Source organism: Erpetoichthys calabaricus, chromosome 11 (genome assembly GCF_900747795.2).
Source record: "Erpetoichthys calabaricus chromosome 11, fErpCal1.3, whole genome shotgun sequence".
Lineage (NCBI taxonomy): Eukaryota > Metazoa > Chordata > Cladistia > Polypteriformes > Polypteridae > Erpetoichthys > Erpetoichthys calabaricus.
Window position 1 is genome coordinate 11,526,734 of NC_041404.2, and position 25,814 is coordinate 11,552,547.

At 45.6% G+C, this 25,814-nt stretch overlaps 1 protein-coding gene across 1 annotated transcript in view; it reads right to left on the reverse strand.

The window, feature by feature from the left end:
- Nucleotides 1–24,232, reverse strand: part of adam19b (ADAM metallopeptidase domain 19b) — a 58,258-nt gene extending 34,026 nt beyond the window's left edge. Inside the window, exons 1-9 of the mRNA XM_028812669.2 lie at nt 23,905–24,232; nt 23,568–23,653; nt 13,132–13,202; nt 12,514–12,592; nt 9,246–9,322; nt 8,797–8,977; nt 8,624–8,689; nt 2,162–2,233; nt 1,576–1,742 (exon numbers count right to left, since the gene is read on the reverse strand). Coding sequence (XP_028668502.2) covers nt 1,576–1,742; nt 2,162–2,233; nt 8,624–8,689; nt 8,797–8,977; nt 9,246–9,322; nt 12,514–12,592; nt 13,132–13,202; nt 23,568–23,653; nt 23,905–23,971 — 866 coding nt within the window. The 5' untranslated portion in view covers nt 23,972–24,232. The remainder of the gene's footprint in view (nt 1–1,575; nt 1,743–2,161; nt 2,234–8,623; nt 8,690–8,796; nt 8,978–9,245; nt 9,323–12,513; nt 12,593–13,131; nt 13,203–23,567; nt 23,654–23,904) is intronic.
- Nucleotides 24,233–25,814: the final 1,582 nt, after the last annotated feature.

The window sequence follows — 25,814 nt, forward strand, 5'->3', positions numbered from 1 at the left end:
GGCTGCCATTTAATGAAGAAACAAATCAATTCAGAGGACTGAATCCTTAAAAACTGGACTGTTGAAATGAAGGGAAAAGGAGTTAATTAGCAGTGAAAACTACTCACTGATTAGGAAAAGGGTTACAACTAAAACCTGTAGCCACTGCGGCCCTCCAGGCCCGGAGTTCGACACCCCTGGCGTAGAAGAACAGCAGCAACAAGCACCTGTTGAGCTCACGTGCACCCCCTTCAGGGCGGCACGGTACTGTCTGCCTCACTTTGTGCTTTTTCACTGCGGTTTTATGTCCGATCAGCAAGACTAGATATGTCACACACATTCATTAAGTCCGAGGGAAGGTGAGGCTTGTTGGGCTGCATCTCACGTTTCTCCCCTGTATTTGAACAGGAAATGCGCCAATTCAGCGATTTTATTTATACATTTTTTTTACATTTATTGGAATCATACAGAAAACAAACTTATAGTACAGACCGGTGGACAAATGTATTTTATGTTATCATTATTAATTTTTTTTACTTTTCATGAGGCTCACCTGCCTCCCCTGACCACACGTCCCTGGCCCTCATCCTGCCTCACAATTATCACTTATTTAACCAGGAGGTCTTTTGAATAGAGGAGCACGTATACTGCACGTATCTGTTTGTGCCCACGCCTTGTGTCATTCATGTCTTCTCTCCTTACGCTTTTATGTCCCCACATTCTTGTTCCATTCCTACTTTCTTGTGCCTTTCTTTACTTACTGTGCTGAACTGTAAACTGCTTATGCAGGGTTGCCACTGCAAATGGACTAACTTATTCCAAAATGGTCAGGTCAGTGATGGCCAGAGATCAGTGCTGCCATTCACAGAGCACTACAGGTGGTCTACTGGTCTTACGCTTTCAGATTTTATTATTCAGGACCTTCCAAGAAGCGTTTAGGGGCTGTGATTTTATTGGTGGCCACATAGCCAAAATTATTTTTAAGATGATGGACTGGAAGTGTTAAAAAAAAAAAACACACACAGGGCTGAGACAGGATTGAAAAAATCAAGAGTACACTTCTATCATGACTGCTGTTTTCAACTCGTGCATTGTCATTCAAGTTCTGAGGTTTATTTAGGAACTGGGAAAACTGGGAGACAGAGTGGCCGGCACAGGGTTAAGTGACAGAACAGAACAAAATACGTGAATGTGCCTGCAGGTTTGGTTGTATCTGCCACAGTAACAAGTGTCTGGTGTTCAGTGTCAAAGCAGGAATGGCATTGAAGTTAGCGCTGCCACCTGCCAACTCCAAGGTCTTGGGTTCAACCACCTGGCAGTGTACAGTTTGCATGTTCTCTCCAGATTCTGTGTTGGTCTTCTTCAGAGTACTCCACCCCAAAATGTGTATGTAAGATTACATGGTGACTCTAAATTGGTTCCTGTGCAATGGACTAGTTGATGGATAGGCGCCAACCTGAGCTTTATAGGAGTTTTACAAGACAGAGGGATGTTAAAACAGCTCTAAGGCCCTCAAAGGAAAGTGCAGAGTCCCCCTGGTGGGCAGACAGCAGTTGTGTTCTAGCTGCACCCCAGCTATGCCCGACAATAACTCACGTGATCAGCTGGGCATTGTCATTCCTAATCCGAGAGAACTGCTTCCTTCTCCATGACAGAAAGTTGCTCAGCGTGGTGTACGGGTTCTCAGAGACGGCAATCTTATCCTGGTCCGTCCAAATCTCCAGGCCAATCAGCGCGACTCGGATACTGAAGCTCCTGTAAAACTAGACACGTGGAAGGTGAATCCTCAGTGTGACTGGCGTTCACAATCTTCACTAGTGAAGACTTGAGAGGCAACACGAACGTCTGGCACTCCAAATGTCCTCACGCATGCTGCCATGGCTGTCTTGACTGGGCCAAAAGCCAAAACATGCTAATAAACAAGAGTGGCTGGGATACAATGAGAACAGCAGGAGCCACGTTTGTCTGTTTGTGGGAGAAGAATAGAATTCTCCTAGCCGCTGCAGGATCGAGGCCTTGTGCCAATTGCTCATCCTGTCCATAGATATGTTGTCTTGTTGTGTTTGTGCTGTTGGCACAAAAGGTCCAGTCCTGTTCAAAATACTACAACAGGGCTCTGAACACCATAAAAGAATGAATGACAAGGACATCCATGCTCTGTGTCACAGGCCACCACACTCACCTTGTCAACGTAGTTGGCCACATCTAACAGTTTCCTCTGCAGATCTTCATAGTTTCTTTTGTGATTCTGAAACTAGAGAATACAAGCGTGAACTGTCATGAGATGGTGGAAGTCTGTAATGGCAGTGTGGCCAAGTGCAGGACTGTAAACCAAAAGCATATGGATTCAATCTCTCCTTACAGACTGACTGCACAATGCTGAGTGAGTTACTTAACCGGTGCTAGTTGTGAAAATACAGAAACAATTTGAATTTGATCACCACCCTGGAATGAAGTGCCAGTGAAACAAATCAGAGGAAAATGAACTTGGTGACATCAAGACAGCACCTCACTGTAGCTGTCCATCCACCCAAATTCAAATCTGCTAAATGTAGTTCGGGGACCTGGGATAGCAGCCTCCATGGCAGCATTGTGGGTATGGTAGGCACCATCCCTGTATGGCATCTAGTCCATTAGGGAGCACTAGTACACATTCACACACACACACAGAGGTTTAGTTTTCCTCACAAACTTGAGGAGAACATGCAAACTCCAAACGGGTAGTGAGATGAGATCTGAACCCAGCCAAATAATGAGCACTAAGAGCTCGGCCTTAACCCGACAACACATGGCCTGCCCTTCTTTTCCCATAAAGGATTATGGAGTTGATGGAAGTGGTGCTCACTGCTGCTGCACCAAGTGTAAGGCAGGGACCACTACTAGGTAGGACGCAAGAAAGGAAGCAGCAGATAAGAAATATTCAAGGTGGACCTCAAAGCCCCTCAATGAAATTAAAGAACTGAATGAATGTTTTGGTCAGTGGGCAATATGCAACCAGAATACCCCAAATCACTTGAGCTGAAACACCTATAGGGTGTCACTGTAGCTTAGAACTGCCGTCCTGGGTGGGCACTATGCCTGTCCTCCCCTTGTCTACGTGAATTTCCCTTCAGGCATTCTGGGTTTTCTCCTGCACTCCAAAAGACGTGTGTGTGTGTTGAGTTGTGTGGTGATTGTCAGCGTCGGCCATGCAGTGGACTGGTACCCCATCCTGGGTTGGCTCCTTATTTGTGCCCAGTGGTGCTGTGACCCTCAAATGGGTTTGACAGTGTGCTGTTATGTAACACCAAAGAGTGCAGGTGAACCTGTGACATGGGATTGCTGCCAAATTCCCCTAAAATGGTGACGATTTGATCATGTGGTAAGCTGTTAACTTTAACTTTCTAATTTACTGTCACAGTAGCTTTCCATCAGTCTATAATAATAATCCATCCATCCATTTTCCAACCCGCTGAATCCGAACACAGGGTCACGGGGGTCTGCTGGAGCCAATCCCAGCCAACACAGGGCACAAGGCAGGAACCAATCCCGGGCAGGGTGCCAACCCACCGCAGGACACACACAAACACACCCACACACCAAGCACACACTAGGAGTCGCCAATCCACCTAACCTGTATGTCTTTGGACTGTGGGAGGAAACCGGAGCGCCCGGAGGAAACCCACGCAGACACGGGGAGAACATGCAAACTCCACGCTGGGAGGACCCAGGAAGCGAACCCAGGTCCCCAGGTCTCCCAACTGCGAGGCAGCAGCGCTACCCACTGCGCCACCGTGCCGCCCATATAATAATAATACTTTTTTACATTTATATAGAGCTTTTCTCACTACTCTGAGCACTTTACATAGTGAGTGGGGAGCCACTTCAACCAATACTAATGTGTAGCATCCACCTGAATGATGCAATGGCAGCTATTATTGTACCAGTACACTTGCCACACATGAGCTATTAGGTGGTAAAGTGGTGAGAGACAGAGCCAATCAGAAACCAGGGACGATTAGAGGGCCAGAATGAATGGACCATGAATTGTAATTTAGGCTGGACATCAGGATGCCCTCTGCTCTTTACAGAGGATGCCCAGTTATGACCACAGAGAGTCGGGACCTTGGTTTTATGTCTTGTCCAAAAGACGGCGGTACATTTACAGCACAGTGTCCCCATCACTGCACTGGGGCACTGGGATCCACATTCAGACCAAAGGGTAAGCACCCCCTGCTGGCCTCAGCAACACCTCATTCAGCAGCAGCCCAAGCTTGTTCTAGATGGTCTCCCACCCAACTACTGGCTGGGCCCGAGCATGCTTATCTTCAATTGGATGATCTGCTCTGAAGTGCATGTGCTATGGCAGCTAAGATGATGAACTCCTCTCTGGTTGTCGTCATGTATGTTTCTTATTGATAAAAAGTATGCACTCCCTTCAAAGCTTTCACATTTTATTTTTATCCAGCACTGAATCACAGTGGATGTAATTTGACTTTTTGACACTGATCAACAGAAACCGACTCTTTAATATCAAAGTGAAATCAGATCTCCGCAAAGAGGCCTAAACTAATTACAAAAATAAAATCGGTCACATAAGCATTTATCCCCTTTAATATGACACCCCCAAATCATCACTAGGGCAGCCAATCGGTGGTAGAAGTCACATAATCAGTTCAATGGAGATAACTGGGCTGGAATTGCAATTCATTGGAGTTGTGAACGCGGCCGCTCCTCTGAAACCAGTGATGCAATGGGAAACAAACACAGCTTTTCATCTCCTCTTTGCGGGTTCTGCTACTTACTGCCTTGCCGCGCAAGGTGCTTCGAACATTTAAAAGACCACCCCGTGGCTGTCCTTGTGTCTCACTGTCTTGTCTCTCTTCCCCCAGACTCCCTCTACTCCGTGCTGCTGCGCCCCTTTGAAGAGGAAGATTTTGTGTTTTTTTGACCAGCCGGTTTGACAGTTGTCCCTTGTGTGGCCGAACGCTCCTGAAAGAGATTTGTGTTTGTTCTGCCTGTTCTGGAATAAAGTTTCTGTCTCTTGGAAAACCCCGAGTGGTCCTGTACAACATTGTGACCCAAGCACGACATACTAGTATAAAAGCACCGTATCTGCAAGGTCCAACTTGTGCTGAGTCAGTATGGTGGCCAAACCCACACACTGAAGACTAAAGAACAAGCCAAGTAATTCTGTGAACAGGTGACTGAAAATCACAAGTCAGGGGATGGAGACAAGATAATGTCCAAGAGAAATGTCTGTTGGCGTCCAGTGAAATCAGTCACTAAGATAAAAGAGTGTGGCAGTGCTGGAAGTCTGCCTAGAGCAGGCCATCCACAAACACTGAGTGATCGTGCAAGATGAACGCTAGCAAGGAAGGCCACCAAGAGACCCCTGAGAACTCTGCAGGAATAGCAAGCTGAGATTGGAGAGAAAATCGGCAAACAGCAACTGTTACTCAGTCACAGCGTTATGGGCGAGTAAAAAAACACAACAGAAGCCACGTGGAAGACTCTGAAGTCAGCAGGGAGAAAGTTCAAAATGAAACTCTGACTAAATGTTTGAATGTTATACATTATCAAAACACAATGTCCCCACCGTGAAGCATCGTGCTCTGGAAGGTAAAATGAATGTAGCAAAATACGGGGAAATCCTGGAGGAAAACCTGATGCAGTCCTCAAGGAACTTTTGCCATCCATGTGTATCCAGCAGGGGGCGCTAGCTCCCTTGTTGGAATGAGTTCTCTTGTAATTGCGGCATGTTACATCACCCGAATCTATATACTGCAGATATAATATAAAAAGGCGATACCCCTCCCTTAGTGATACGGCAGTAAGAAATCACATAGGAGAAATAACTTAGCTTTCTTTAATGACGGCTTTCTTTGTGTGTTATGCCATGTAAACTAATGGGAAGAACCCAGTTCAGGAGTGGGGGCCTAATGTGTAGTGTCTGCCATTTTCGCTGTGCAGTGGGAGGATTTTCAGGATCCGATGATGTTATCTTACATCCGCCCATCGCTTTCAAAGGTGTGCCGGGCAATGTTCCAAGGCTTTATACTCTTTCTTCATGTGCAGGCCTCCACTTTGGTGAATCATGCCATTCCAAACAAGACAAAGAGGATACAATTTCATGCTGAGTTTGACACAGAGAAATAGTATACAATGGTCCTCAGTCTGACTGCCCATTTCGCAGTTGTCCCTAACTGTCTTGTTTTAAAATGCTGGCCTAGCAGTTCTTATATGACGAACTCCTGTGCTAAATCTGGCTCTGTGTCAACTGTGCATGTGAGTAGAAAAAAAGTAGATTTATAAAATATTTGTACAGAGCACAGTGACATATTAAACTTATACACTTATTACACCCTGGGAGAAGATTTGTATTTCAACACAACAAAGACGCCAAGCACAAAGCCAAAGCTCCACAACAATGTTAATGTCCTGGAGTAACCAAATCGGAGTCCAGTTGAGGATTAGTGGCTGGACTTGACTGGCAGAGCCTGAGCAGTTTTGCAAAGCAGAATGGGTAAAGGCGGCAGTGTGTAGAAGTGTAAAGCAGATAGAGAGGGACCTGTGTGCAGAGACTCAAGGCTGTCATGGCTGCCAAAGATGCGTTTACCAAATATTTACATGCAGTAGTCAATACTCGTGCGATCAACCATTTTGTGTTTTACATTTGTAATTATTTTTAAGATTTGTTTTCACTTTGACAATAAAGTGTCTTTTTCTGTTGATCAGTCTCAAAACAGCCAAATTAAATCCACTGTGATTGGATGTTGTATAATAATAAAACATACAAACTTTTGTATGTCTTTATAAGCTCAGCAATGGCTTTGCCGAGATACCAGAGCCAAGCTGAACTCCAGCAGATCTGCTGTAATAAAGGATTTGAAATGAGAGACGTTGTGTGATTCGATAAAGTAAATTCCACAACAGCAGATCAGTCCTTGAAAATGACCCACAAAGCAATGTGGTGAGCTTGTGTTGCAGTCCGACTGCGTTCTCATATTTGTCAGGCAATGGAGACAGGCCTTCTGAGGTACAGTAAGCTAGTTCTCCGCACTAATGGTGGAGCTGGGCAGGGGTGGCCTGTTGATTAGCACGTGCAACTAAGAATGCATGTGTGACAAGAATGACATTATAAGCCTATAAATGCCGGCCCCTGAGCACAGAGTGTTAAGCTGACGTGACCTTTGGGCAGTAACACTCCTATCATGACAGAATGCCAGTCTAATCTGGAGATCTCATCAGTGGCTACAATCGTCCCACATAAGCAATGCGTTGAACCCTTGGCCTCAATTCTCTGGCTATCGCAGCCCCCGCAGACCAATTTATCCTGTCAACGTGATACACGTCTGACCACAACCAGCCACCTTTATTTTATGGTCGTGTCAACAGGACTGCACCCAATCTGTCATGTGGTCACCACATGATGACATCCGTTTTCCATTGCCTGCTTAATTTAACAAGACCAGTTTTAAACACCATGACACATACTGTCTCACTACCTTAACATATCGAAAACATCTAACACTCCCACTGGTGACCAAAAATCCCCTCTAATTTTACTCATAAGCTATTTTTGACGTTGTAATTTTCAAGCAGGGCAGCACAGCAGCACTAAGGACCCTCTCACTATGTACAGTCTGCTTGTTCTCCCCGGGCCTTGTGTGTTAAAAATGGGCTTGAGTGGCCAGAGCCCGGGTTGTGATCTGGTGGCTTCTTCATTTGATTTTGTTTTGCTGATGTTACTCTTCCCTGTGGGGTTTTTTAGTGTCAGTTTAATTTTTTTTGGATTCATTTAGAGGATGTGGTTTGTTTTATCATCTATTTTGTTATTTATTGCAACACCATTTTGTTCACCACTATTTTCTTTTCACGTGGTCATGATGGCATCTGTCAGTGACATCCTAACCCTACAGACGGTGGATGAAACTTTCTTTGAAGAGAATGCTAGCACAGATAACTTCTGAAGAGATTGTTCTTAGGTTTCCATTTCAGTGTTGACTTCTTGCCATCCCGCATCTCCTTTGCCCCTTTCAGTCTAAGGCGTTAGGGTGGATGTGTTTCTCCGAGTTTGGACCCCACTCTTCCCTGACAGTTCTCTTGTCCAGCCCTTTTGGTTTTCATTTCCGGGACTTCAAGCTTCTCCAACCTACCCATAAACAGATGGGCTTGTGTGCTGTCCAGGGTTGATTTGTGCCATGCATAGGACGCCATGAGGACAGGCTTTAGTGACACTGATTCAGAGTGTGAGCCTGGCAGTGGACTGGCATCCTGTCCAGGAGATTCCTGTGATGAAATCAGCATAGGCCAAAGCGAAACTGCCTTTTGTGGATGGGTCCTGTGGTGGACTGGCATCCCTCATGCTGTAGCCTGGCTCTACTATAATTCTGGGTCAGTACATACAGTAGGTGACGACCAGTTTAGGATTTATAATTGTTAACTTTCATATCTATTATAAAAATGGCTAGTGTACCCTTACACATACTTAAAGTCAGAGCCTTGGATTTTCAAGTTAGTGAGAAAAGTGCATGGAGAATTAAAAGGTAAACTCTGACCACCCTGAAGCCAGCTTTGGACTGAGGGTACATCACCCCTTCAGGGTCAGGCAGGAAAACGAATGCCATAGGTGGCAAAAGACAGCAGGCACACACTGGCTTACCTCTGTGTGATCAGCCACCAAGAAAAGCTCAACGTATCGGGAATTCTTCAGTGTGTCCCTCCTATCCTGGCATTTCAAAAGCAGTGCACAGTTACTGTTAGTTTTGAAAATAAAATTTCATTTTTTCAAGATCCCCGCCCCGTCCCAAAACTGGAGAAGCCTGAGCAGCCTACCCTGATAAGCGATTCCTGGAAAGCACTACCTCTCTCTCTGGCCGGGCTGTTTAGGTGCTGGTGGCCACAGGACCACCCTTGCAGGCCCGTATGTTCGCTTTGGTAGATCACGTGCCTCTCATCGCCCTCCTTCAGCGGCTTTATCATGAAGCTCAGGCTGCTGTTCACAACTATCAGGCCCCTTCAAGAGAAAACACGCAGAGAGGTTGAGGTCCCTCTGAACCATTCAGGTAGCTCAGGCAAACTCAGGATGATCCAACTATGGCAACATAAAAACTACACAGAGTGGACTTCGAAATCACGGAGGGTCACGTCATAGACTTCTGCTCCTGGAATACAACATTGGAGCTGATTGTCTTCATAGAATATCAAATCAGGCCTTCAGCTCTTAATGGTAACTCACTGACAGACAGACGCAAACTCGGTGCCAGCTAGTCCCGTCCACTCACCGTAGTCCTCCACAGGTGCTGAGCACCACATCTGACTGCTCCAGTCCCAGCACGCTGCCATGGTAAAAGCAGTGGTCCTAGAAAAAGGAAATGGAGAAACCATCCATACATGTGGACTCTGGAAAATGTGTTGGAAAGCAAGAAAAAAAATGACAAACCAACATGAGCTAGTGGCACTAATGTGGTAAAAGGTGGCAAAAATGCTCAGATTGTCTGATGTCCAGAAGTTTCATGTGTCACAGCAGCCTTAATCTTAGTGGCACCGGATCGCTACATGGCGTTCTTCAAACTAAAAGAAGTTGGAGTTCAGGGTGATGTTTTTAGATCGGTGCAGAATTGGCTCAGAAATAGGAAGCAGAGGGTGATGTGATGATGCAAGGAACCTTATCCGAATTGGCTGATGTTAAGAGTGGTGTTCCTCAGAGCTCGGTGGTAGGGCCGCTGCTATTTTTAATATATCTAAATTATTTAGACAGGAATATATGTAACAAGCTGGTTACGTTTGCAGATGATACCAAGATAGGTGACTTGGCAGATAATTTGGAATCCGTTATATCATTAGAGAAGGACTTGGATAGCATACAGGCTTGAGCAGATTTGTGTTTGAATTCACAATGGAAGGCCTGAAAATCGAGAGTACACCTTATGAGAAAGATTTAGGAGTCATAGTGGACTTTAAGCTATCGACTTCCAGACAGTGTTCAGAAGCCATTAAGAAGGCAAACAGAATGTTAGGTTATATAGCACCTTGATGTGTGGAGTACAAGTCCAAGGAGGTTATGCTCAACCTTTATAATGCACTGGTGAGGCCTCATCTGGAGTACTGTGTGTAGTTTTGGTCTCCAGGATACAAAAAGGACATAGCAGCACTGGAAAAGGTCCAGAGAAGAGCAACTAGGCTGATTCCAGGACTATTGGGGATGAATTATGAGGAAAGATTAAAAGAGCTGAGCCTTTACAGTTTAAGGAAAAGAAGATTAAGAGGTGACATGATTGAAGTGTTTAAAATTATGAAGAGAATTAGTGCAATGGATCAAGACTCTTATTTTAAAATGAGTCCATCAAGAACACGGGGACACAGTTGGAAACTTGTTAAGGGTAAATTTCACACAAACATTAGGAAGCTTTTATTTACACAAAGAACGATAGACACTTGGAGTAAGCTACCAAGTAGTGCGGTAGACAGTAAGACTTTAGGGACTTTCCAAGCTGGACTTGATGTTTTTTAGAAGAATTAAGTGGATAGGACTGGTGAGCTTTGTTGGGCTTAAAGGCCTGTTCTTGTCCAGAGTGTTCTAATGTTCTAATATGAGGTCTAAATGAGGATTCGTGTTGCTCTGCACATAGATATTAAGCTCAGTATCATATTTCATGTGTTTCTCTTTTTATTATTTGTTTAATGACACTCCTTACGACTGCAGCTCAATTACCGAAGCAGCAATCAGAATAAAGGCCCCCAAATATACCTTTATGTCCTGTGTGGATTTGGCTTACAGATACAGTGCATCCGGAAAGTATTCACAGCACATCACTTTTTCCACATTTTGTTATGTTACAGCCTTATTCCAAAATGGATTAAATTCATTTTTTCCCTCAGAATTCTACACACAACACCCCATAATGACAACATGAAAAAAGTTTACTTGAGGTTTTTGCAAATTTATTAAAAATAAAAAAACTGAGAAATCCCATGTACATAAGTATTCACAGCCTTTGCTCAGTACTTTGTCGATGCACCTTTGGCAGCAACTACAGCCTCAAGTCTTTTTGAATATGATGCCACAAGCTTGGCACACCTATCCTTGGCCAGTTTCGCCCATTCCTCTTTGCAACACCTCTCAAGCTCCATCAGGTTGGATGAGAAGCGTCGGTGCACAGCCATTTTAAGATCTCTCCAGAGATGTTCAATCGGATTCAAGTCTGGGCTCTGACTGGGCCACTCAAGGACATTCACAGAGTTGTCCTGAAGCCACTCCTTTGATATCTTGGCTGTGTGCTTAGGGTCGTTGTCCTGCTGAAAGATAAACCGTCACCCCAGTCTGAGGTCAAGAGCGCTTTGGAGCAGGTTTTCATCCAGGATGTCTCTGTACATTGCTGCAGTCATCTTTCCCTTTATCCTGACTAGTCTCCCAGTCCCTGTCGCTGAAAAACATCCCCATAGCATAATGCTGCCACCACCATGCTTCACTCTAGGGATGGTATTGGCCTGGTGATGAGCGGTGCCTGGTTTCCTCCAAACGTGACGCCTGGCATTCATGCCAAAGAGTTCAATCTTTGTCTCATCAGACCAGAGAATTTTCTTTCTCATGGTCTGAGAGTCCTTCAGGTGCCTTTTGGCAAACTCCAGGTGGGCTGCCATGTGCCTTTTACTAAGGAGTGGCTTCCGTCTGGCCACTCTACCATACAGGCCTGATTGGTGGATTGCTGCAGAGATGGTTGTCCTTCTGGAAGGTTCTCCTCTCTCCACAGAGGACCTCTGGAGCTCTGACAGAGTGACCATCGGGTTCTTGGTCACCTCCCTGACTAAGGCCCTTCTCCCCCGATCGCTCAGTTCAGATGGCCGGCCAGCTCTAGGAAGAGTCCTGGTGGTTTCGAACTTCTTCCACTTACAGATGATGGAGGCCACTGTGCTCATTGGGACCTTCAAAGCAGCAGAAATTTTCCTGTAACCTTCCCCAGATTTGTGCCTCGAGACAATCCTGTCTCCGAGGTCTACAGACAATTCCTTTGACTTCATGCTTGGTTTGTGCTCTGACATGAACTGTCAACTGTGGGACCTTATATAGACAGGTGTGTGCCTTTCCAAATCATGTCCAACCAACTGAATTTACCACAGGTGGACTCCAATTAAGCTGCAGAAACATCTCAAGGATGATCAGGGGAAACAGGATGCACCTGAGCTCAAATTTGAGCTTCATGGCAAAGGCTCTGAATACTTATGTACATGTGCTTTCTCAATTTTTTTATTTTTAATAAATTTGCAAAAACCTCAAGTAAACTTTTTTCATGTTGTCATTATGGGGTGTTGTGTGTAGAATTCTGAGGAAAAAAATGAATTTAATCCATTTTGGAATAAGGCTGTAACATAACAAAATGTGGAAAAAGTGATGCGCTGTAGGTACAGATAGAACAAAGCGAGCCTCCATGACATGCAAACAAAGTGCATGAGGACTGAAGATGCCTCCTGTCAGAATGGATCCCCCTAAAACTCTCACTTGACCCCCATACATTTTGACTAACTAACAGTAAAGATTCCTGGTTCACTTACTTCAGTCGGCGGTGTTGACGTCTGAAGTTCTCCGGAGGGGCTGTACCACATCTCTCTGTAGCCTGAAGCAAAAAGATGCCTTTTGTAAAAGAGAAGAAAATGATTTGATAAAGCCAAGCCAGGGACATGTCCTCAGAAAAACTTTGAAATCTTTGAATTGCCGAAAATAAATTAAGAAGGCCGTGTCAGTAGTCAGTATCTGTGTACATTCAGTCCGATGAGACCACCCTGCCACCTTTAGCCTCACACCATTCACCTGTGTGCCTCAGTATGCATGAATTGCTGTGCTTGTGTATGTCTCTCTGTGTCTGTGTGCCCACATGTTTACCCGGGGGTCTTCAGTGTTGTACCGTAATGGATCAGAGTACAGGGAAATTCTTATTGCATGGGTCACATATTACTTATGGTTGACATAATTTAAAATGAATTCATTCTGACTTGCATTTTCCAATCACCATCACACACGTCTCCACTCCCTGGCGCCACAAATCCTACCTGGAAACTTCTGCCTTCGTAAGGAACATTACAAATTACAAGGAGCAAATATACAACAAATCACCACAGCCAGCACGTCTCAATTAGTACACTTTTTATAATAAATATGGAGAGATCACTTACTCATTTCTTTCAATCTGTAAAAGCAGATCCCTTCCCTGCACTTGAATCTGGATTTCAGCTCTCATGGGTCGCTAAATAATACAAAGAAACAAAAATAGACAAAGCAGGGAGTAAGAAATACACGTGGAGTACTCGACACAGCGGCTGTCCTGCTGTAGCGTCCGTGTAGAGATGAAACGGCGGCCCATCATACAGCAAGAGATGAAAGAAGCCAACAGACATACAAAAGGAAGCAAAGCACTGGGAGAGGACAGAATTACTGCGGACATATTGAAGGCAGATCTCCCTGTCAGTGCTTAGGCACAGGAAAGACTCTGAGACGCAAACTGAGAAGAGACGAAGGTACCAGACGCATGAGAGAAGGGAGACGCTGTGAAAGTTCTGTCAGTGGGTGTGACCTGGAGTAGCGTCAATCTGCTATCATCAGCACCAGGGGAGATCGATTTCACAATCTTGTTAATGACGATATGGCAGAGCATCAAAGAACAGGCGAGATTTACTGTAGAAGTGGAAGAGGATGCACAGACCAAATTTTCACGTTACAGGCTACTGTGGAAAAATCACCAGAATGGAACTTCTTGGACTACATAAATATCCAACATCCCTCACTCTCGGAGATTCTGTAAGCAAATGGATTCCCTAGAAAAAGACCAACATCCTTAAAGATATGGTGACGCACGTGCGAGTAGGAGGACGTCTTATGGACCAAGCGAAGGTAATTCTACACCAGGCCAGGGGGTGGCAGGGTGCACTAAACCTTCTCCTGTTGTCTCTGCAGACCAGCCGCGGGAAAACCTGTCTGACTCAACATTGAAGACGTCACTTCTGGTTCCAGCGCCCAGGATGACGTCAGAAGAAGGTCACTTCTGCTTCCCCTACGTCACTTCCACTTTGGGCACTTAAAACCGCCATCTTGCCAACCCCTCAGCAGTTCATATCTGGACTCCAACAGAGACACTTCGGTCTAAAACCAAACCCACTGCAGCCAGAGATAATATACGGATGGCTGCCCCAAACTTTTTTAAGTGTGCCGAGTTTGATCTTTTCACAATATATACTGGGTGTGGGCAACCAGTGCTGTGTACGTCACGAAGAACGGCAAAGTGTGTGGCTCCATGTGAAGACTGAAATTAGACAGGGCGTCTGTGTGTGTGTGCATCATACGGACTGAACGTCGTCAATACATTTTGCCACTCGACTGGACAAGGACGCCTGTGCGATCTTGCTCATCATCGTCCTTATTCTCATAGTCAAGGTGACAAAGATAGCCACCAAGGACAGACCAAGTGGGCTGGTGTGGATTCTGACAGCCTGACTGGACTGACTGCGACTCTGCGGCTCACTCTGCCCGTTTTGCACATCCCCAGAGAAACGTTTTTCACACAGGACCGTAAAGCAGAAAACGTCAAATCATGCAAACAGTAATGGGAATGTCCAAACTTTAAAGCTCGTAGTCTGCATTATGTGTGATTACCGCCATGCCCTTTTTAATGGGGTCAAAATGTTGGATGATAAAAAGCTGGAATTTTTTGCCTAAATCGTATGTGGGGATCAACACTGAGCAGGGGCTGCCGTTACAGGAGGTCCGGGCGAGCAGCACAGTGGTGAGCACTTTTAAGGGGTGCGTCTGTAGTCGGCCCATCAATCTGTCCAATGGGACATGTCTCTCGGTTTTGGACTGATTTTGGTGAGGATTTTGCTGAAGAAGCTTTAGCTTTAGTTATTTTAAATGTACAAATGTCTCTATTTCAGAAAACAGCGCAGACAGTGTGGGGCTGAGGTATGAGCTACAGGTTGAGATAATCTTGATGACTGATTTTAATTGTACAGGTATGTGATCTAAAGAAATATAACACAGTTTCTTTTTCAGAGGATATTTGCTTTAAACATTAGGCCAGAAATACGACGGCCCATAACTGTAAAGTGTGACCTACCTGGTGAGTCCGAGCCATCGGCCGTTGACAGGTTTATCACAGTATGAGACACTAGTGGACATCCCATGGTCCAGCAGAGAGGCTGGTCAGCCCCCCACAACTCTCTGACGGCTCATCACCCCTGAATTTACACTTAAAGTGTCCACCTCTGTACTACACACCTGAGCCCCCTGGCTCATGAATCACCAGAAGATAGATAGATAGATAGATAGATAGATAGATAGATAGATAGATAGATAGATAGATAGATAGATAGATAGATAGATAGATAGATAGATAGATAGATACTTTATTAATCAAGATGGTCCAACGCATCCATTAAGGCACAAACGATCCAGTCCTCCCGCTTTTCATCACAACAGTAGCGATACATACTGTAAAACTCTGTGTGTTCTTTAAAAACCTTGACAATGTTGACTTCTATATTTTACAATCTGATTATCGCAAACAATACGCTCATTGAAGTGTCAGACATGCAGGCAGCTTTGAACTGATAGCCCACCTCCAAAAAGCTGCTCGGTTATCTGGATGACAGGCCCGTGATGGATGGAAATCTCCTGTGATATTAGATGGAGTTGGCCATGATGGGTGTTAAGATGGCTGCCCCCATCCCCACCACTGGCCTTCTTTGTGGTCTCAGTGAGTTGCTTCTCCTGCCGCTGCTCCAATTTTGCAAAGGCAACATGCCCAGGTTTTCATTCTACTTTGTATACTTACATTTATTAGAAATTATCGTAATTTTAATTACTGATGGTATCCAAGAAACCATGGGAGATCTTTATTGTTTTTGTTGAGTAATCTGTGGAAAGCACCTTGAGGTGCTATACAAATGAAGTTATTATTATTATTATTATCATCTCTCTATTATATAAAAAAGTTTTCATCGTGTCCGCGTTATTCAGCCTTGACCATGCCCCTCCACACCGCTCGTCCCATCATTAATCCTGCTGCGCACATCCTGACTCCATCCCACCCCATGACACTCTCGGTGCTGCTAACTCGCCCTTCAGTGCAGTCAGTTATAATGGACAGGCAGAAAAGCAAATGAACCGTTCAAGAACGTCGACTTTTAGATTGCGATAAAAAAAAAACAGCAGCAAGAGCTGATAGAGAATGTTGAAAAAAAGAAAATGAACAAAAAAGAGTGCAATATTCTGGAGTGATGTGCTGCTTTATCTATATATATAATTCACTAAGTCCATGGCAAGCAAGACGCACGCAAGACCGAGCCCCGCCCACCAACAGTTCACTAAGCAGGCGACCATGACACACACACGACAACAATTTGCGTGACAGCAAAAGCATTTGCCAAGAATGTTTTCATTAATGAAGAACGAAAGTCGGAGGTTCGAAGAAGATCACATACCGTCGTGGTTCCGACCATGACCCGCCGGGCAGCCAACCAGGTAACCAATGTCTTTGGGTTCCGGGGGGAGTATGGTTGCAAAGCTGAAACTTAAAGGAATTGACGGAAGGGCACCACCAGGTGTGGAGCATTTGGCTTAATTTGACTCAACACAGGATACCTCACCCGGCCCGAACGTGGCTCAGAGGTGCGTATGTTGCTCTCTCCAGAGTTCCATCCTTTCATTCACTTACAATCGTATCCTTAAACCCACCCCAGTTGGACAACTGTGTCTTTCAGGAAGTGTTCACCCATCAATACATAATTATGCGGCATACACTGCGGGTTGGCTAGTATTTTATAATCTGATTATCGCAAACAATACACTCATTGACGTATCAGACATGCAGGCAGCTTTGAACTGATAGCTCACCTCCACTTACAGGCCACTCTGACAGAGAAGAAGCTACTCGGTTATCTGGATGACAGGCCTGTGATGGAAATCTCCTGTGATATTAGATGGATTCGTCCATGATGGGTGTTAAGATGACTGCCCCCATCCCCATTACTGACCTTCTTTGTGGTCTCAGTGAGTTGCTTCACCTGCCGCTGCTCCAGTTATGCAAAGAGGAAACAGTCCGAGCTCAGCCTTTTAACAGTTACGTCTCCATAAAAGCTGAATGTGGTGATACAAATTTCTAGCAGCACTACGTCTAGCACCACCACGACAGGTGGGACGGGTGAAGGGTCCCATCTGAGCATGTACTGAACCGTCTAGGCCAGTGGTGGCTTTGGCATGAAAGGGGACATTCCTTTGTGCACAGACTTCTCCAAAGTTCATATTTCCTTACCTAACTAATAGTATTTCTCCATCTTTAACTAGTGACTATTGAAACACGCACGTTCACATACCATTCAAGTCAACAAGATCGAACAATAGCATGCCGCTACCTGGTCTGGAGTGAGTAAACCGAGAGCCCCGCTGTGGTGTCTGTGAATGCACATGGAAGTTACTGTGATCGCAGGGGTGAGACGGGCTGGAGTCCTTACCAGCAAGATGAGTTCAAGGGGATAATCAGAAGGAACAGTCAGGAAACCCAAAGATGTAGAAAACCTCAAAACTGACCTCACTGCTTCTTCGTTTGGACTGTCTACAGAGAACCCAAGAAGTATTCTGATATTTAATCTACTGACGGAGAGCTGTGAGCTAAAATGGTGGCGTATTTATACAGAGATACGTGATCCCAAACACTGCTGCTTGAAAACAGAACATTATTACTTAACTTTTAATAAAAATAACCCAAAGAACCAAACAAATGACAAAAACAAATTCTTCATGACAAAACAATACAGATAAGAGAATATCCAAAAAATGACCCAGAAACCATCAAAGAGAATAGAAAATATCCTACAACATAACACAACCACCTGCTGCTCAGGAAATGGCTATCAAGTGCCTAAGCTGAAACACCAAGACCTCCCCATTTAGAGTCTGTGGACCACTGGGGTGCGTACAGCCACCCTAACCCCGACACAGACAGGCTGAGAGACCAATTCCCACACAGCACACCTTTATTTACACGTCGAGACGCTTCCTTCACTCCCCACAAGAGCACGATGTCCAGAGCAAACAGCACCGTATAAATCACGAAAGCACTGTCCTTTTCACCTCCACTGCTCCTCACAGGCTTTGTCCTTCTTCCTCCCGACTCTGCCCATTGAGTAGTGGTGACTGGCCCCTTTAATAGGGCTCCAGGTGCCCAACGACCTTCTTGGTGTGGCAGAAGTGCGGCCAAACAGGGCCCTGTAAACGTCCAGGCGCCCCCTGATGCGGTGGCCATGGGCCCCAGCAGGGTTGACCTTCCATGTTCCAAACCCGTGGCCCTGTTGTAAGCCAAAGGGGGATGCCCTCTATCGGTCCTGGGGAGAAACTGTCCTAAACATACTCTCTCACCCGGTCCTTCCATTGTCGGAGCGTCCCAGCGAGGTAAGACCCCCGGCCGGCTGCCACAAGAAGAACAAGCATGAGTCACAATCCCGTGGAAAGATCACAGAGACACCACACGGCCCGACTCGACTTGAAGACCAGCACCAACTACCATGCGGCCAGGGGTCTGCCGGTCAGCCCAAGGCCCTCAGATGATAACAACTCAAAACATTTTTGAGTTTCGTCCTGCAAGTCTATTCATTCTGCACCACTTCTTTGAAACAGGAGCGTCACACCGCTGGCTTTTTTTCCCTGAAGTGGAAGGAGCACATTTAGGCTTCCTCGGTGGATTTTTCGAATTTAGTGTGGTCTTCCCTGATAGTGAGTGACAACCAAGATGCAGCATTGTGTCTTGTGAACAAAGTGTTCCTGATATTGGTCTCCTTTCTCTTTTCAGATGACGGTGGCCACCTTTCAAGGACCAAATGCTAGAAGACATTTCACACCTCTTCGACGGCACGAGCTTCACGGCATTGACTTGGGAAAGCTTCAACAGGAGTTGGGAGCGCACAGTTATTAAAAATAACAAGTGGCATTCATTTTAATATGTAAGCTCCGTCTCTAAATAGGAAAGTTCAGATTTCACACATACACAAGCACTGAGGACACTGCAGGGCCAATGGGTCCAGTCCCTCACCCAGAATCAGGCTTGCAGCAGAGACAATTTCACAAGAAGCAAAATTTTTCTAGAACTAAATCACATTGAAAATATGATAGAAAATTGGAAAATCAATGGTTTAAGAAGACAAAGCTGAGGGTTGATACAAACATTTTAGTAGTAAGTTACATTTCTGCAGGGATGTTATTGCTTATTTTGCACAACATCTGGGCCTTAATGCTTATAAATCTATAACTGAGTACGGTAAGTGAAGAGATGGCACTGCGCCCCATGCCAACAGTAAGAGTGTTTCAAGCGTTTCAGCAGTACAAAAACGGACCAGACTGATGTAAAGAGAAAGAGCATCATGGGATTAGCAAATGCTGACGTTTTCAGAAATTCACCATTAGCTGCAAAAGCACACAAGTTGCGGGAAATCTTAATGGCATTTAATTTTGGAATTAAAAATGCAACAAGGATACCCAAATATCTCTTGATGCTGTATGAGTTGCTGTATGTTATGCCTTTATAAGGCCACGGTGGACCAGGCAGAGGGCACCCATGGCACTGTGAAAAAATAATGGGATGGATGAGAAGTAAGGCTGGGACCCCACAGAACGTACAGTAAGGTGTGTTTGCTGACAAGGACACTGGGGCACAGATGGCAGGTAACGTCGGTTTTACCAAATCTTAGAAAGACATTGTAAACCTAAAGGACAACGTGAATGGGCAGAAGCAGTCACTGAGGGGCGAGGTGGAGCACAGCACTCTGAGGGTCTCCACCCCGGAGCATCATGATGTTTGGGAACCCAGCGCCTGCTCTTTCTTTAACAATTCACAGACTAGAGAGAGGGACACCAAAGCACAATGCATGTGTCCAAACCTCCTCTGAATGTGCCAGTATTAACACACAGCTCTGTGAGCACTTAGGGACCACAGCTCTTTCATTTTTTAAAAATTCTTCTACACATTCTTTTTTTTTTTTTACCTCCCACCCATCTAATTCATTCCAGAACTTCAGGCAAGGAGCATTCTGCTTCGTGAAGGCCCCCTATACATGAACTGTACACGATGGCGTCTACCAGGCATGGAGAGTGCTGTGCAGGGTGTGGTGCTGCAGCTGTTTCCATAATGTTGTGAGCACCACCTATAAACCAGATATGCTGGGCTAGTTGGCTGAGAACTCCTGTAACAAAATGGTTTGCCGCATTTAGAGCCCACCTTACAATAAGAGTCTTGCTGACCAGAAATGATTCCATTTTCAGGACCCTGGTCAGCGGTCACATCCATACTGCTCCATTGAAGAGATTCAGTTTGGAGAATCACTGGAGACAAAGTCTCTACACGGGTGCTCCAGTGGGTTGAGATTACAGATGTTATACAACAATACTTGTAAGTCCATGGAGGTAAGGCCTGAGGTTTATAACGCACTGATGAGGTCTCATCTGGACTACTGGCTGAAGATTTGATATCCAGCCTGTAAAAAGAACATAACAGCCCTGGGAAGGTCCAGAGAAGAACGACTCGGCTCATTCCAGGGCTACAGGGGATGAATTATGGGGAAAGATTAAAAGAGCTGAGTCTTTACAGTTTAAGGAAAAGAAGATTAAGAGGTGACATGATTGAAGTGTTTAAAATTATGAAGTGAATTAGTGCAGTGGAGCGAGACTCTTATTTTAAAATGAGTTCATCAAGAACACGGGGACACAGCTGACACTTGTTAAGGGTAAATTTCACACAAACATTAGGAAGTTTTTCTTTACATAGAGACCCATAGAAACTTGGAATAAGCTACCAAGTATGACTTTAGGGACTTTCAAAGCTCGACGTGATGTTATTTTGGGAGATTTAAGCAGATTGAAGGGGACTGGCAGGCTTTGTTTGGCTGAATGGCTCTTCTCCTCCAGATTGTTCTAAAGTTCTAATACAGGGTTCCCTATAAAAGAGGGGACAAATAACACTGATGGGAGCTCTAAAGTGATTACGGTATTCCATAATTCCATTCTGGAGAAAAGACCTACCACTTTATGAAGGTGGGCTTTCTGGGTTAGGGACAAAGCATGAGGCACTAATGGAAAGAAAAGCACATGACGTCCCTGAGATTTCAACAACCAAACTGCACGTGTGAAGATCGGACAAATCTGGACGCACCCAGAGCTTTGCATGTTTTTAATGAAAATGGATACATTTTTGTCAAGATACCATTAAATTGATTTTAAAATATAACCAATGCATTCCGAGTGTATAACGGCCATTACTGCTTGAAATGGCTGACTTTTCATTTATCGTTCACATTTGACTGCAAAGCCCCCCCTTTCAGCAGCTAGCCCCTCAGTGTTCTAATGGTGATCTCCCTCAGCTTATCCTTAATCTGTCGTGTTTACGAGCTAACTGGTTATCAGAGAGACCTTTGTAATCGCATGAGCACCGCTGAAACCTGCTCCTCTGCCCACCTGGGTGGCAAGGCACTGGCATTCCTAAACTTCATTTTTCATGGTGTCACTTCTACTGCCTGCATTATGAAGGCACTTCCGGTTCGCTCAGGCTTTTGACAACTGAGCCTTGTGGGCTGCCAATGGGCATTACCCACATTGCAGGCCCCTTTCACCCACTCATAGGTGTTAATAAGATGGCACCTTTAGCACCACTGGAGCCTTCACCAGCATGCCTAATGGGCAAAGAGGGCACACCAACTGAAGCAGGTCACTGGTACAGCACATTTCCGCACCCACCACCTGACAGGATCCTGGTTGGCAAGGCAGACATGTGGTCCCACCCTCCAGACATGACCCTCTATCAACACAACCACTTAGCCAAACTCTTGGAGGGTCGACATGCGAATCAATGCCAAGGATTTCAAGAGGCCTGTGATTTGTAAATTATGGAAACACTGATCAGTATGAGCCAGTCAACTGTTGGGTGCGAAGTAGGGATGGGACATTGAATTTTTGTACAAGTTAAAACGTTTTTATATGCAGTTAAATGTTTAACAAATAAAGACACAATTAGTTTCCTTCATTCTACACTCTATCTATCTATCTATCTATCTATCTATCTATCTATCTATCTATCTATCTATCTATCTATCTATCCTTAGCACTGGTGCTCTGATGTTTCCTTTATTTTCTGACCTCTCGCCATGAAGTGTGCTTATGTATTTTAATTGAATTTGTGTGACTTTAAAATGACATTTCGTCCCATTCAGTATTTAATGTAAGGCGCTATAGCGTGTGTTTAGTGGCTCCGGGGTCATTTGCAGGCCCTCACAGTGGAGTTTGCGGAGCTGCTCCTCTTCCTCGTAAGTCACCGCGGTCTGTTTACTGAAAATCCCTTCAGGTGTGTCGCTGGGCTCGGCTTCTGAACAATCGCACTACCACGTTTTCATGAATTACTTAAATGTTTAATATTTGGACACACACTGTTTACAAAAGACTGCACCAATTAACATCCATCCATCCATTTTCCAACCCACTGAATCTGAACACAGGATCACGGGGGTCTGCTGGAGCCAATCCCAGCCAACACAGGGCACAAGGCAGGAACCAATCCCGGGCAGGGCGCCAACCCACCGCAGGACACACACAAACACACCCACACACCAAGCACCAATTTAGGATCGCCAATCCACCTAACCTGCATGTCTTTGGATTGTGGGAGGAAACCGGAGCGCCCGGAGGAAACCCACGCAGACACGGGGAGAACATGCAAACTCCACGCAGGGAGGATCTGTGTCTCCATACTGCGAGGCAGCAGCACTACCACTGCACCACCGTGCCACCCACCAATTAACAGTTAATTACATTTATAAAATTTCATTATACTACTTCCGCTGCCCCGATTACTTGATTTTTGGAGTTTAAATTACTAGACTGACCTACCCAACCACAAATACTAACCTTAAAGTTAGTGAGGGTGGAGCATAGTCACCTATAGGTCCCTAATGTTAATGTCCCCTTTGGGTGCCAAATCTTAAAAACGACAATACGATTTGCGTCACGATAATAGAAAAGTTCCACAGTATTTGTTTCCGCCAATGTAAAAAGAAATGTTGAGCGGATTTAAACTGCTTTACCTTTTATGGTTTCCAGAACTTTACTATTTTACAAAAGGCTGTGTGACTTGAAGGATTTGCATTTACTGACTAAAATGTTTATTATTTGTTTTCATCTTTGTAAAGATTTGAATGCATACAGAATTGCAGTTTGCTTAAATAAATGTTTCATTCAGTTACATTTTATTCTGTATTGGCACCGAATTTCAATACGTTTCATAGTATCGTAGCGAAGGTGGCAGCCCGCGAGTCGCGACCATGACACTAAAGTACCGGCTGGGGGTTACGGACGACATGACTGACTTCATAAACTCCTTTTTGTCACTATTTGACTGACTATGTTCGTCTGCGGAGGTCTCACCTTCCCGGCCGCACCCAATTCTTTGAGAAGGATGGAGGAAAACCAGAGAGACGGAGAAGGATGCAAAGACTAGGCGACGACCAAGATCACAGGAAGGTGCGCTTGTTCTGCACCCCCACAACCCTGTAGACCCCCCACTGAATATCACAGGTCTACTCACCTCACCTCCGCTCCCCTCTTTCTTCAGCCACCGGGGTCGAATGAGTGCGTGGGGAAAGAGATCCGTGGAAGACGTTTGATCGATGCCTGCAATACATAAGGCACAAAAGGAATCAGAACGCCGCGGCTCCGTCCTTGTGCGGCTGAACATCAAGGGCGGGCGGGCAGGCAGGCGGATCATAAAGCGCCTTCCTAAAGGCTCCCCGCACACTGCGCCGTGCCGCAACAACTCCGCGCGTGGAGGCCGCAAGTAAGAAACTAGGATGTTGCGAGGACCCCTCCGCATCCTAAAAAACAGTCAAAAAAAAAGAGAAGAAGAAATGCAAAGCCAGACTCACCAGCCGCCTCGCAGCCCCACACTACCACGCTGGCTAAGCAGAAGAAAGCCGCGGCTCCGTCGATCATTGCGGGGTTCCTTACAGACGGCCCTGGCGAGGGCTGCTGTGCTGGAGGAGATGGAGGATGCTCAGGTATACTCACTCACTCCTTCTGTCTGCCGCTAGCGCCGCAGGAGCCCTGTGCAAGTCAGCAGAGAATGGGGAAGTGAACTGGGGCCGCCTTCACGCTCTAAGCCGACTGACGGCCGTCCTCCGCTTACCGGCCACTCTTCTCAGAATGGCGAACAGTCCTGCTGTCAACCCCATTCAAGTCTGGGTGGGCCGCCTGGACAGCAACATGAGACCACCGCGCTGCACACGGATGTGTGTGATGGAGCGCTGATGTCGAGTCTCACTCTGTCTCTCACACATACACACACACACACACACACACACACGCACACACACACACACACAGAGGCTGTAGCAGTGAGTCCCCAGGAGAACATGCAGGCCCATCACAGAATTCAAACCCAGTCTTCTGGAGATGATGACTTACTCAATCTTTACTTCTTATAGCGCCTTCCATGGTGGATCTTCTCAGGGGTCAATAGAGTAATGAGGGGAACAGAGAAAAAGGCCGACACGAGGCCTGGTACCGTAAAGCCAGATAAGGGGCTACAAAACACGGCTGTCAGGACTTTGAGGAGTTCAAAATCTGAGGAGGCAAACAGAGGGATGGCAAATCCTCCCTTGATCTGACTTGAGATCAACTTGTGATTAAGGGTTGTGTCCACAAAGCCTACAGCATTATGGAGGAACGCTCCCACTCAGCCCATGGTCTCTTTGTCTCATGTCCTTCTGGTAGAAGGTACTTCAGCATCTGAACGAGATCTGCCAGGTTCTGCAACAGCTTCTACCCTTTGGCTGTGAGAACTCGGTGCTGCCCCCATGCCCACAGACCTGTGCCTAGCTGCTGATTGAGATGCAGGACATTTGTTACTACTGTTGTTTTTTAATTATTAGTTGTTTTTATTACACTCTATTCACTTTCCATTTATTAATTTATAATAAAATTCTTTACCTGTCATACACTTGGCCTGTGTTTGTGTATATGTCACTCCAGAGTCCCAAGGAACATTTTTTGGTATCACCATATGTTACAATACTGTGTATGGATGGTCACTTGACTTAAAATACCCGGGGTACCCAGCAGTCTGTGCCCCTCTAATTGAATCTCCGGACCACCTGGAACACCAAATGAAAATGGTGAGGGTCCATACCAAAATAAAAGGTGGAATGTGTATGAATCACCAAGTTAATGAGAAGCCAGGGCAGCAGCAGAGTGCAGAGAGCTCTTCACGGCCAGGCGATGGAGAAGACCAGCGGTCTGCAAGCACTTCACAGGTCGCTAAGATGGCAGCAGCCCATTTGGCAAAGAAGGAAAGCAAATCAAACAAGGAGGACGACAAAGACTTTTATGGGAAGCAGATATATTGTGGCCCCACCACCTGATCACCATGAAGAGTTGGGCAGCGACGGGTGACGCCACGATACTGAAGTGTTCAGGCTGGGCCAGCGGGAGGCTAGCCATGTCTTGCTTCTCAGTTCACATTTATTGTTTTCTGTGGTCTGTAAAAATGGCAGTGAAGTCTTCAGTCTTATTGGACTCTCCCAGCACGCAGTTTCATCCATCCATCCATTATCCAACCCACTATATCCTAACTACAGGGTCACAGGGGTCTGCTGGAGCCAATCCCAGCCAACACAGGGCGCAAGGCAGGAAACAAAGCCTGGGCAGGGTGCCAGCCCACCGCAGGGCACACACTGGGGACAATTTAGAATCGCCAATACACCTAACCTGCATGTCTTTGGACTGTGGGAGGAAATCTACCCAGACACGGGGAGAACATGCAAACTCCACGCAGGGA